This window comes from Patagioenas fasciata, chromosome 12 (assembly GCF_037038585.1).
Source record: "Patagioenas fasciata isolate bPatFas1 chromosome 12, bPatFas1.hap1, whole genome shotgun sequence".
Taxonomy (NCBI): Eukaryota; Metazoa; Chordata; class Aves; order Columbiformes; family Columbidae; genus Patagioenas; species Patagioenas fasciata.
The window spans coordinates 26119474-26133566 of NC_092531.1; the positions used below are offsets into that span (position 1 = coordinate 26119474).

The window sequence follows — 14093 nt, forward strand, 5'->3', positions numbered from 1 at the left end:
TTGAGAACCCAAGCCATTTGGTGCTTTTGAAGGTGGACCTCTTTTTCTTTAGTAGACATGACAAAACAGTAGTAGGTTATTAATTTCTCATAGAAACGCTGTAAGAATTGAATCGTGAAGCATGTGAAGTGTGACTGCCAAATGCGTTCAAAAGTATGAAGTGGGAAATGAAATTGTGCAGTAGTGAAAGCTGGGGAATGAAGAAAGATTTCAAGGCCTTGGGACGGATGGTGAAACAGTCTGGGGCTCAAGTGATTTTCTCTTCCCTCCTTCCAGTTTTGGGTGGTGATATGGGAGGGAATAGAAAAACCAGTCTGTAAACACAGACTAAGAACCAGGTCTGCGTTGGTCTTTGCTGACCTGTCCTTGCACTGTGGGCGTTTCTCGGTGTGTGTCCGCAGCCAGGTGCCGTCTGCCCTACGAGCTGCTCTGAGATGGATGGACAGTCCGTCCAAAATTTCTGAAGATTCTTAATACATCATTCTTTCCAAGCAATTAACATTCTACAGATGGAAATCCCAGCAATTTTCTTTAATTTCTGTAATGTAAAATATACTCAATCGTGTTTTAACAGAGTAAGAAACAAGAAGTTCCTAAAGAAGAACAGGGACCAACAACGAAGAATTTGGATTTCTGGGCACAGCTTATTACTCTGATGGTCACTATCATAGATGAAGATAAAACAGCGTATACACCCGTCTTGAACCAGTAAGTTATTACTTTCCCCATAAAAAATAAGAATCGTGGATTTATTAAAATAAGGACAGGAAATACACTGGAATCAGTAGTTTTGTTTTAAATATAACCTAACTAGAGGTTTTTAAAGTATGGAATGTAACAGTGACATAGTTTGACTTAGCGCTGTGATCATGGAAAGAGAAGCTTTTGTTTCACAAACACTATAGATACGTGGTGTATGAACCATCCCTACATGTTAAATAGAAAAATATTATGTGAGAGAGCTAAATGGATGGATGGAGGGGAAAGTTCAGTGAAACAGTGTGATGATACTAATGTTATGATTTTGGCACATAAAACGTTCAAATCATGCGGAGGCTTTTTAAAGCATTAGAATAGATTTTTAGGCTTGTGTTTGTAAAAGAATAATGAACTTCACAAAAACCCCTCTACAAATTCATCGTTGGCTAGAGAGAAAGCCTAGCCAGGCCGACCCGAAACTTCACCAAAAGGAGACCAGTTTCCTGGACTGAGCAGAGGTAGAACTGATTCCCACAACTGAGGATGTCACAGATGAGGGAGTTACAATCAATAGCCAAGAAAGCTGAATAACTAGTGTTTAGCAGAAAAGAGAGAGCCAGTCAATAAACACAGAAAGAGGAGATAGAATACTGGCTTTTGAAAATTAAATATACAGAAGGAGTACAAAGGAACATATTTCACGTCTTAAGGCTGAAGAAGAGGATGTTGCACTAATAGAAATGTGCCATGATGAAGGCCTAGGGAGAAGTTTTAGCTTTTCAGAGCTGTTTTACAGAGAGATTGTAGAAAATCTGGGCAGAGTGTAGCTGTGATGACTTATGCAAAATTGAAACTTATATCTGTATTATGGTAAACAATTAATAGAGGTCTGCAGTGGCATTTAATGGAGTGGTCGGAAGGGGGGAAGAACAAGTCTGTGTCTTTCAGCCAAAGTGGGGTAGTCGGGTGTACACGCAGATGTGCTCGTCTGTTGGTAAAAGGTATCATACTTTTTGTGGGCTCACAATATATTTACCGAAGAAACCTCTTGGCAATAGTCAGAGGTTGGAAGATGTTTCAGTACCTTCTGAGTTCTTCCTTCCTTTTAAATAAATGAAGGATTGTTTCAGTCCTGGATAACAAACGTCTCTCAATCATTTCCTGCACTGACCTTATTAAGGAACAAGTTCTTACCCTACGGAGGAAAGAAAACTGGTTTTCTCTTTACTCCAATTATACAACTTAGTGGGAAGTTCCTCTGTTAACAAAAGTTCGATTTTTTGGCTTGCTGACTGTGTAGCAAATATACTTGATATAAAATATCTGAGTGGAACAAATACACGCGTGTGTTTCATTTCAGTCTTATTATTGAAATTAAACAAGAGTAATTGGAAGTTGATTATCCTAAAGATTGTTCAGGCTATATTGTTATGCAGAGGTGAGAGAGAAGGCGAAGGCCTGAAGAACAGAGTCCCTCCAGGGGTCAGGAGCTGCCCTGCAGCACAGCCCGTGAGTGTGGGAGGTGTGAAAGGAGTGGGGTGACAGACCTGGGACAGAGGAAGGGACAGAGTTGGTGTGTGCGACCTCTCTCCCGTTTCCACTGTTGTTTTGGAAGCAGAAGGGTGAACACAGTGAATGAAACGTCTCTGAGAAACAGGAGGTGCCAGGAGAAAGAGATGAAGAGGCTGTGGTTGGAGAAACCAGAGCAACTATTCACAGTTGCTTGGGAGCGTTTGGTGGGTTTTCTGTTTGTTTGTTGTTTTGTTTTAAAGCTTTTCGTGCCACAAAAGCTCCGTGTAAAAACTGTTGACAAAAATGGCAGACAGCCTCTTCCCTCTTTCTTACCCCAGAAAAGGGATAAAAGGAAAATCTAAGTTGGATGCATAAGAATATTGCAAAATCTATGCCTCCGTATCAGAAATATATGGCCACGCAGTGTCTCGGTGGAATATCAGGCCTACATCCCTTTGAATCCTGCTGTAGAAATGGGGTTACTGGAGATCCCCAGGAGAGCTCCGAGTAATCCGATAGTAGTTTTCATAGTGGTGTAATATTGCTCAGAATTCTTTTCCTCAACCAGTTTTGGAAACTCTATTTTTAAATGTACCTCGGAGGCAGAAAAGATGGCATGATGGAGCAGTCTGAACTGTATCAGATGGTGAATCCAGGTGACACATGGTGTGATTGCCTCAGCAAGCTTTGCAACAACCGAAACACCACACCAGCCCATTCAGTGGGAGTTGTGTGGGCAATCGCAGCTCTAATGTGATATCAGAAACCTGACAAGTTTGAGGGGAAAACATGGAGTCTGGTGCTAAGGTTGTAAAATTCTCATTCTACTCGTTAATGCAATGTAAAACGTGATTGGAACAATTCCCAAGCAAATCCAGCACTTGCCAGCACTTGTCAATATGCGTTGTACACACCGTGAGACAGCAGAGATTGCTGTCAAAATAAATTATCTGTACAGCTAAAATGATCAACAAATCAAGAGCAAAATCTTCAACTGCAATCTGCTCGTGCATTTGGAAATCAGGATCTGAGCTTTGTGCCACTGCGCATCTTCAGTAAAAAGCTTTCCCTTCAGTTGTACAGCACGTAACTCAGAATAGCCATGTGTGTTGTAATACAGATTTAAGAAACAAGACAGCTGTGGTGGGACTTCTAGATTCGTTATTTACTGGTTCTTACATCCCTGTAATTCTTACATCCTCTATTGAAAATATTGAGTGTACGTAATATACTTAGAAGCAAAACCTTCTGAACAGATGAATACTGAAGAACAACAGGCATAATAAAATCTCGGTCATGTTCTCCCTTGCAGTTTACATGACCGCTTATTGTGTACTTTTCTAAGATGGGCATTTCTCATGGTGCTGGTAATTCAGCCTGTCAGTTCAATCAGACTGCGAAACGAGGCTCCCGGAACGCCAGGTGCGAGCTGGGAACGAGGGAGCGGAGAGCTTGCTGCAGTGCTGTGCTGTGCTTGGAGATCAGCGTCAAACGTTAATGATCACCTGCAACTTTCTGTTCTTACTTATTTTGTATTTGCTCTGAATATTCATGTAATAGTATGCAGATATATATATTTGTATGTAGGTATGTGTATTAAAGCAAACTGGAACCCTGTCCGGGTTGGGAATAGGGCTCAGAAGGAAGATTCAAAAGCCTAAGTGCTCTTGCTGAGTGACACACCTGTCGCGGGACCCTGAGCAGGTCACTGCTGCTTTGCCATCTTCCCGTCCTCCGTCTTGTCTTTTTAAGCTGTGGGTTTTGAAGGTCGGTGATTTTTCTCATTACGTACTTTAAAGTTCCTGCATAGTCATTTTTTAAATCTACCAGAAGCCTCTAAGTGCTACTGTAATGCAAATAATAAATTATAGATCATTATTACGTGAGCAATCTTCGAAACATGAGTAGCCAGATGAAAGCAAACGTGACTACCTCTGAGGAAGGTTGTGGTGGCCGTGGTGCACACCCTGGCCACGCTGGCTGCGCTTCCCACGAGAAAAAAGGCTTGCACTTCCGTCTAGCGCATCTAGAGATAAAATCTTCGTCAGTATTCTGCAGTCTCAAGCTGTGCGTGTGCACTTCTATTCTTCATCAAATGCACAAATGGTATTATGACAGTGGGATAGATTGTTTAAGATACATAGTAAAAGTAAAACGTATATACTTGTGTACACACCACTAATCAAACAAATGCATTTTTCTCAGACCCAGCTCTGCACTATGGCCGACAGTGTCAATATTAAATGGACTTTTAAGTATTTCCTCAGAGCAACATTGTTGAAGTTGAACTCTGGTGCTGAAACAGCACTCAGGCTGGACTGGACGTAAAGAAATTAAGACAGTTGAAATACTGTTGAGCAACAATTAATTTTGTGTTAACAGAATTAATACAGAGTTCTGTAAGTGAGCAGGCATTAGCATAACGAAGGCATATCGGTGGTCTGAGCTGACGGTTGCTTCACATTAAAGCAACAGAGCTAATGAGCTATTTAAGTCCTTTTTCTTTGCAGATAAGATGAGGGTCAAATATGTCCCTGGAAAGAAAACCTCACTTGGATCATATTGCTGCCACCTTTAAGAATTCTTACATTTTTACAAGAATTGTTACAGAATTTTCTGAATTTGATTACTGCTTCAGTAGGTCAAACTGCTTTGGCTCACATTTTCTGCTGCTGTAAAGTGGTGCAATAAGCTCAAGACAAAAGCCACACAGCTCTGTGTGTTTCCTCAGGAACACGTCCTTGGGGTTTTATGTAAGGACAGATATTTGCTCAGGTTTTTGTTGGGTTATTTTTGTTGGTGGCGGTGTTGTTTTTTGAGAACGACGGAGCAGTACCTGTCCTTGTAAATATCCTGTGTGCAGCGTGCAGTGTCTCACTACAACGCCGGCCTTGCCCGTCGGTGACAGTGCGGGCGGTAACTGAGAGATTGAACGTTTTCTTCTACACTGAATAAGAAGGTGGGATCTATGGAAAAGCTGGGGAAAAATACTTGCTTAATAACAGCAAAGAACATCTAAAAAGGACTGTTTTTCAGAGATGACATGAGGCATAGGACCAAAACTAAACTTTTTAATTGGAAGTATTTATTTTTCTACCTTTTATAGTCTTTACTGTTTTATCCATACTTCAGTCTTCTAACAGTGATTAACTAGTATAATCCAATGGTGCTTCACAGACCACTTTACATTTTCGGGTGTAATAAGGGAAATAAGGAGAACCTGTAGCTGCTGAATGTCTGAGCCCCCTGTGTCGGGTTTTGCCATAATCCATCTGATTTACCTGAAGCTGAAGAATTATCTATAAGATAGGTGGATGTTTCTTGATTTAAAATGTCATGTGAGGGAATCGGTGCAACATTCAGGTGATTACTTAGGCCCCTGACGTTAGACACGGGGAAGTTTTTATTTGAAGATTGGATGGTTCCTGTAATAGTACAAAACACAAGACAGAACAAGGGCCTACTGGGGGAGCGGTTTTGTGGAATACTTGCCTTTCTGCTGTGCAGCTGGAAGCATAATTGCCAGCATCAGGTGAACTGATGTAATGTGATTGATTACAGGTTCCCGCAAGAGCTGAACATGGGAAAAATCAGTGCTGAAATCATGTGGATTCTGTTTGCCCAGGACATGAAATATGCTCTGGAAGGTAATTAGAATGAACTATTTTTGCACTAGAGAGTTCACCGAGACTGTTTACCACTGCAGATCCCACCTGACATCAGATGCCTGCGAATGGTAAGAGTTTGCTGGCATACTTGTTTAAGATGTTTAATAGATTACCGGAAAGGCGTTGCAAGCAAGCGAACTGTTGCACTGCAGCCCTATGAAGTTATCTGCGGAAGAAGCAGACAAAAGAACTGTAGCTTGAAATGCTGCCTGTTCTTACCTAAGTCTGACAAAATCATCAGTGTCCAAAGAAACACAGATATGCTTGCTGGAGAGCATTGTAGGCATTCCATGTTTTCTTACTAGCTGAAAACTGCTGATGGCAAGAAATGTTTTTGCTTTGAATTCTACGAGATTAGGAGCAAGCCCTTAAATACGGTCGCACTCGATCCTCATGGTTTTAGTGGAGTTCATTAAAATGCATTGCATCCTGCTCTGCCAGCCTCACCTTCCAAGTTACTAACGTAGGCTGCCATCTGTTCACATGCGGTGCCCAGGGCTGCGATGGCAATCGTTGCGTGATTTGATTTAGTGTTAATCACCTGAAGCAGCATCTTTTGTGTTACAAAGGAGTTGATTCCTTTCTGCATGCAGTCAAGAAGCAATGCGATAGTCCAACAACACTGGCAAAAGGAATGCTAATGCGATAAAAAAGATTGAATTGGCTCTTCCAAGATCCTGTTTCTGGCTTTTCCCACCCTATGTATTCCCAAATATCTCCAGCCATTCCCATGAGCTTAAATTCAGGAAATGAGTGTGTCATAACTCCATTCCTTCCTACAGGATCTTTTTATACATTTTTGTGTAGAAGAAAAGCAGCTGGCACATCTGTCTTCCAGAACGTCCGAATGGATGTGTCTGTACAGGACAACACGGGGCCAGTTTTCCCTCCACGAAAACTGACACAGATCTCCAAACTGCTGATGTATATTCTGTGTTGTCCCGCATTTGCATTAACTTGTGCGAGTTTTTCAGAAATCGAGATTTAGAGTTCGTACAGTGATGCTCCTGTGATTTCTAACAGAACGGGATGGTTACTGTCAGTAAACCCACCTGATATGATCCGTTGAAACTGCCTCACGCAGGCACCGTTTCCTCTGTTCTTTGGTTCGTGTAGGCTGACGAGGTAACACACGTGGATACACAGATACTCATTTTCTGATGGTCTGATAGTTAATATTAGGAATTGAGGGTGCATTTTTCACTTATATGTAGCTACAAGTAATATCCTAGGAGACTCTTTTGAAATATTCTTTACAAGTTATAATAGCCCCAAGAAAATACCTCAATTATTCATGAATGACTAGCGCGCTCATTTCTAATGTGTGGTAATTTAGATCTTAACTTGAAAGAGAAAATATAAATGAATGGTATTGTATAAATTGTACCCTTTAGACAAGTTTGCCCATCATGGGCAGCAGATCATTTCTAAAATTGAAATGAGCATTTGCTTGGTTTGTGATACTACAGCAAACACTCTTCAGTTGCATTGTATAATCTAATAACCCATTCATGCAAAACATGCTGTTCATTTCAGAAATTCCACTCTGCTGGATGCAACAGAAGATAGTTCTTTCTTAATAATGACTTGAGCAGTAGATGTGCAGTCAATTTGATAACCGTAAGACAATTGTCAAAGACTGGTATCACTTGTCAGAACTACCTTTATCGAGCAAACGTGGTCATCCAGCTGTCTGTAGCAATAGATTGTGCAAAAACTCCTACCAGAATGAAGCAAAGATTCCTCGGGTCTGTGGGAGGGAAGAATCGTGAGAGTATGCAAAACCATTTCTGTCCATCGCTCTCTTAATAATCAATGGTACCATGCTGGGGAGAATTCGTAGTACTCTCAAGTAGTGATGGGGCATGGACGAGTGCTGATTTGGCATAATAACAAAACTACGAATTTCCTTTGAATGTGCCAGGTCAGATCTGAAAAACAAGAACCAGGTGGTGTATTCGGGTGTGCATATGACAGAGGATGGGATGCTCCTGCAGTTCAATAGATCAGGTGCACATCCAAAATACATATGAAAAAACGTGTAATACTGTGTTACTGTGCGAGCAGAAGTCAGGAACAACGAGGAGGTTTGAAAAGGCGGGTTGGCACTGTGTGCTGTCCACACGGGAACGTCGTTCCTGCTGAGCGTCTGTGTGAGGACACATTTTAAGGGCAAAGACACACATGTTTTGCCTAAGGAAGAGTGCGCGAGCGACACGAGACCCCGACGAGATGGAGCTGTGAGCGGGAAGTGCAGGAAGGGTTGCTCTGCCCCGGACTTGTGGAACCATAGCTTCCTGCTGCGGAGACGGAAATGGGAGAGTTGAGCCAGGACAAAGCGCCCGTCGCCTCGAGGAGGGAGAGGATGGAGCTGCCCAGGGTCTGGAGTGGCCCGAGGGCACAGGCTGCAGAGCATTGCGGGAGAGCTGAGACAGGATCACAGCCCTGGGGAAAAGACGGGCGTGTGTTACAAACCAGTTAAATCAGGCTTCAGAAATGCAGAAGGTGGTTACAGGTGGCTCCATGATCATCTGCATATTGATTATGTTGAAAACAGGAGACTGAGAAAGAGAAGTGGAGAAGCCCATTTGAAAAACTTCAACGCTTTATTAAAGCAGCTTTTCTACTTGTGCCATGCATAAATCAGACAGCTGTAGAGCGGTGGAGCTGTCTCCTCTTTCCTTAACTATATAGGACAAACGCAGCCCATTTACTAGTGCAGGTTTCACAGATTCCTGTAGGACTGTCGTTCATAGTTGTTACTTCATTTGGCTACAGAGCTTCATTTGTCCTTCCTAACTCGCCACCTGACACAGCTTCCTAACCCTGGTCCAACACAAGTGCCTAAGGGCAGAGGTCTGCGGGTCCTGGGGTTTCCTCTGCAGTGAGGAACTCTGCGCTGCTCTCGGTTTTGTTTTGGTTTTCCAAAGAGCACTGAGAACCTGAAGACTGGAACGGTGGGTTCTTCTGCCTCTAAAACACCCAATTGTTTATAATGCAAACACTGTATTATTGTGTCACTAGTGCTTTGAGGCATGAGAATGTTATTTGCTGTTAGAATGTTATTAAATGCTCTTATTTCAACTCGTTCTGTTACAGAACATGAAAAGCAGCGGTTATGCAAAAGCACAGATTATATGAATTTGCACTTCAAAGTGAAATGGTTTTATAACGAATACGTGAGAGAACTCTCTGCTTTCAAGGATGCGGTGCCTGAATACTCTCTGTAAGTAGTGTACATGTCTCTATGTATACAGATATACTACTGAAATTATTCTTACTGCTTTGGGGTAATATTCAGCTGCTGTTTTCATTTTCACCTTTCCTCCTGCAATTGATACATTCAGTGCTCTGCTTTTATATGATCTATCCCTAATCTCACTCCTTAACCTGCTGCAATTCGGCTGATTTGTTGTATGGTTTGGGGCCTGTTATCAAAGAAGAATAAACCACAGCTGATGTTTTATTAAAGCTAATAAATGTACATGCTTTACAAAGTCGGTTTTTATTTTCAGGTGGTTTGAACCATTTGTCATTCAGTGGCTGGATGAAAACGAGGACGTCTCAATGGAATTTCTTCATGGAGCACTAGAAAGAGACAAAAAAGACGGGGTGAGCCTTTACTTTTTAAAGAGGAGAGTAAGGAAACTATTAGGACAGTTATTTAGCATTACGAAGCCAAACATACCCTTGGTCCCACAGTATCCTTGTCACACCTCACAAGACGCACAGTCAGTAACGGTTCTTGAAGATGACCCTGTGGACAAACTGCTCTGGTTCCATCTGCCCAGACTCCCCAGAGACGTCAGTCCATGGCTTCACTAAACTGACGTGGTTCTGATGTCATCAAAGAGAATTTTGTTCTTATTTTTAAGAGGTTGGAAAGTACTAGAAATGTGTAAAGCCACATTTCTCAGTGTTAGCAGTGAGACTTTTTAATTTCCTTGTTTTCATTTTAATACTTTTTATGACTCTGGGAAGAATTTCACGTGTAAGAAAATCAGTTCAAATGGTTTTGATCTCCAAACAAGTATTAACTCATTTGAATGTTTCTCTCTAGTTCCAGAAAACATCGGATCACGCTCTCTTCTCTTGTTCCGTGGTTGATGTCTTCACACAGCTCAACCAAAGCTTTGAGATCATTAGGAAGCTTGAGTGTCCTAATCCAGAAGCACTATCTCATTTAATGAGAAGATTTGCAAAGGTGAAGTAAAATCACTGCCCCTCAACTGAGCTTCAGAGAGGGTGACGTTGTGTTGCCATGCACTTAAGAGCTAAGTAATTCCAGTGTCGTGGAGAATCGATCTCTTCTGCGATCTTTAGAGCCGTAGAAAGATGTGCTGTCTGTGGCTTCAGACTGGCTTTCATCTACTTGGTCAAAATCAGTTTGAGGCGTTCTAACCTCTCTAAGATTTCGTATTTACGTATGCTATACAATCAATTATTAAGCACTGATTACAATTCCATTGATGGAGCAATTCAGTGAAATGCAATTATCTCATTATTCAGTGCAAGGGAAGGAGAAGTTGAAGGTATGGCAATAACGTATGGTTGGCAGAAGTCCTTAGGTAGTAGTTCTCATCCATCTGCTGTTGGATAAACTCAGCTTTGTTAGGCCAACTTTCTGTTTGAATTGTGACATTTCCTCACAAGACATGGATTTCCATTATAGTCCTGATGGCTTTAAAAAAGCTTGCATTTACATTTATTCCTGTTCTCCTACTGCAACAGTTTTCCATTGCAAACAAAGTTCCTATTTACATTAGTGTTGTAAGGTAAGCTCATATTGCCAGACTCTGAACACTGCGCCTTTGGTCTTGTGTCTCCATTATATTTGTAATCTACGCATTATAACCCTAGAGCATTTTCTGACCTTGCTACTGTTCCATTAAGTACGTAGCACGTTGCAAGGAGCAGAGCTGTCAGTGCCTCTCAGAAACAGTGTGACCAAAATTGAAGTATCTGTGCCCTTGGAGATCACATTCCATGCGGAAAAACCCAGCAGCTTTTGTGCAGGAATTTGGAAATGTGCTCACGGGGTTGTGTGTTTTGTATCTAAAAACATACCATATACTAAACATGGAAGCACCTGTAAAATTGCTACTTTATAGAAACCTCATTTTCTGTGGTTTTTAATTATTATTTTTGTTTTACATTGTAAATTAACCATTTAAAAGACTCTTCTCCTCTCCTAGACTATCAACAAAGTGCTTCTTCAGTATGCTGTAATTATTTCAAATTATTTCAGCTCATACTGTGATAAAGAAGATGTGGTGAGTAAAAAGTGTTTTCTTTCTGCCTCAGAAATGATGTATAAGTGACTTAGTGTACTTTTTGAAATGTAATGATTTTTGTCTGTGAGAAAAAGCATGAATGGAGGAAGAGATTTTTGAGTTGCTTTAGTTTTTAAGAAGATCAGCATGCTTTCATAGCTGCTTACTTTGCTGTGTAAAAGCTGGAATAGGTGCAATTAGTTAAGAATTGTAGTTAATAATTTCAGTATTAAAGTAGAAAAAAATGTAAGATGGTCAGAACCAGTCCCTGGTAACAGCCGAATACAATGGTGAACATATCTTCATCCTTTTGTTTTTTCCAAACAGAAGAAAACATTGTTGTGTTTTCAGTTTGCATCAGCCTGCTTTATCAATGCATTCCTTAGAGGGCTCATGAGCCCCTCGTTCCTGAGCAGGGAGCGTGCAGGCTGCCCCGCTCCCACCGCCCGCTCTCAGCGCTCTGTCCCTGCCGCAGAGAAGAGAAGAGAAGAGAGAGGATCGTGTGGTCACTCTCTGCTTGCAAGGGAGTCCCCGGTGAAGGACTCAGAAGGGAATGAGATATGGGCACTAAAGATGTGGTTAAAGAAACCAAGACATTATCAGTAGCTTAACGTGACTGAGGCGAATTGTTCTTGTACACCGACTGATATGCAAACAAAGGCAATACTGCCAAGGCAGGCAACACTTAGCACCGTGTGACTATGGTCAGTAGCGTGTTGTACAGATGTGTCACTCTACGATGAATAACTGCAGCACTGTCCTCATGCTGTTCACCTGTAACGTGCAGCACTGACATAGCTCATACAGAGATCCCCGCTGTCCTTGTCACCTCCCAGTCTGACCAGTGCCCGCTGTAGTGTGAGGCAGTGTCGTAATCTAGGGGTCACCAACATATACACAATGGTAGAATTCAGAAGGACATTTATTGCAGCTAAATATCAACTATTGGTGGTTCGCGTGAGCAACATTACAAGAGACTAAACTTATTAAGATGTATTCATACATAAAAGAAACGAAACCTGCACATTCTCACATTTGGCGCTCTCTTTGCAGCCCCGTATCTTGATGAACAACATTCAGCAGTTAAGAGTCCAGCTTGAGAAAATGTTTGAGTCCATGGGAGGAAAGGAGGTGAGTCATGATTGTTTCCCGGTTCATTCAAAGTTCCTTAGAGATCATTAGCACCGTGTTTTCAACCCAGTTTCACTTGTGCTTGCAAAGAAAATCGATTAAAAAAAAAAAAAGTCTACAAAAATGATGTAATGTCCTGGCAGCACTAGACAGAGTTAACAGCATTTCACAGAAACATGCTAATGATCTGTAAAGTTCAACCAGCACTGGGTGTTTGTGTTGTAATCTGCAGTGCCAGCTTTGTTTTACTGTTTGTATTGGACTATGCTTTGCTTTTTCATGTACTGATGTGTTTTGCCTGTATCTGAAAACTCTGTACAATATGTGCCTTGTGCTTTGTCTGTAATGTGTCCTTGTCTTTGTCTAATGCCTTTGACTTGCACTCCACTGAGCAGAAGAAAGAAGGAGAGAGATTCTCTTATGAGGTTTGTGATAGTAAGCATCTTTTATTATTCCAGATCATATTTTCTAAGATTAAGACCAGTCACATTTCCTACTAATTTCCATTGATGCATTTGTGCAATTCCCCATGATTTAAAATCAAAAAGAGCTATGCCTGGGCATTCAGTTGATACTCCAAATTGAAAAGCTTTCCTAGGCAGATAGTGTGAAGTCTTTCGGAATTCCTAGGAAGCCTGTGAACCGTTCTGCAGCGCACGGTTGAGCGCCCGCGGCCTGCGGGCGGTCAGGACCTGGCGCCGTTCCAGCGGGAGCTGCTGCTCAGCAGTCCAGAACGCGCTTGGCTTTATAGTGCAGGAGGCTTCAGAGTGCCCGCAGTCCTGTCAACAGTAAAGGACATAAACATGTCCTCCAATAATTTGCAGATTTGCAACATTTCCTACAAATGTGGTGCAACATGCAAGCCTTGGAGAGAATTCAGAGATGCTGATCTAAAATGCCTTTGTTAGGTGCCTTAAGTGTGTCTCTGATGAACAGTGCAAGAAAAAAGATCTGGAAAATACCTTCAGAGTTTTGTTTGCGTCTCATTAGGGACATTTCTTGAAGAAAGGCACATTCATCTTCGATTTTGTGTCACCCCTGTTGAAGTTCTCCTGAACCATTTGCCCTTAAGAAGTTGGGATACCGATTTTCCTGGCTATTGCAAGAGCGTAAACGCTAACAGCTGACTGACCTCATCGAACTGGCGCTTGAAAAGCAAAGCCAGCGATAAAATCCGTAAGCAGGTTCCTTGCAGGAATGAAATGGTTTAACTTTTTGCATGTGGAGGGCAATAAGAATTCAGGTGGTTTTCAGTGGAATAATGAGACCCATTTCAGTTGAAGCAAAACTAATCCTGAGAAGAATGAAACGCCGTTAATCTCGTCGGTGTCACATTGTGAGCTGTGTCTTCCCAGCTGTGCGGCCAGGAGCCGCAGTCTGCTCAGAGCAGCTCTGGTGCGTATGCAGCGCCCGGAGCTCGGCAAACGGGCAAAAAACCGGGCTCTCAGCTCCTCTGACACCGAAATAAAGTGGTCTGAGCAACACAGGTTTCTTATCAACTCTGCTCTCTGCTGTAGCCAAGCGGGGAGCGTACCTAAAAAATTACATAAATGAGATCAGTCTGCCTTAATGAAGAGCAGTAAAGTGGGATACAACCCACTGTCTTTCCTTCTTCAAAATCACGTCCTAAATTATGGTCACAGATCATCATAATGTAGAATTTTTGCTTAGATCCTGTTTGTTTCGTACAAAAGTAGTGCACGTTTGCACTAAGCCACTTTTCATGTCTGACAAGCTGGAAACTGATAAAAAGGCAAAGGAAAAACTGCGTTGCTCTTCAGCAGATGGCAGAACATGGCAGGAGTGAGTT

The 14093-nt window shown here is 41.9% G+C and overlaps 1 protein-coding gene across 6 annotated transcripts in view; it reads left to right on the forward strand.

Moving 5' to 3' along the window:
* Positions 1-14093, forward strand: part of UNC13C (unc-13 homolog C) — a 101675-nt gene that overhangs the window by 70305 nt on the left and 17277 nt on the right. For all 6 annotated transcript variants that reach the window (XR_011741148.1, XM_071814127.1, XM_071814128.1 and 3 more), the window contains 7 exons: positions 575-708; positions 5773-5858; positions 8979-9105; positions 9395-9491; positions 9940-10083; positions 11075-11152; positions 12206-12283. Coding sequence is in view for 5 of the 6 variants with exons in the window: in XM_071814127.1 (XP_071670228.1) it covers positions 575-708; positions 5773-5858; positions 8979-9105; positions 9395-9491; positions 9940-10083; positions 11075-11152; positions 12206-12283 (744 nt within the window). In the remaining variant the exon portion in view is untranslated. The remainder of the gene's footprint in view (positions 1-574; positions 709-5772; positions 5859-8978; positions 9106-9394; positions 9492-9939; positions 10084-11074; positions 11153-12205; positions 12284-14093) is intronic.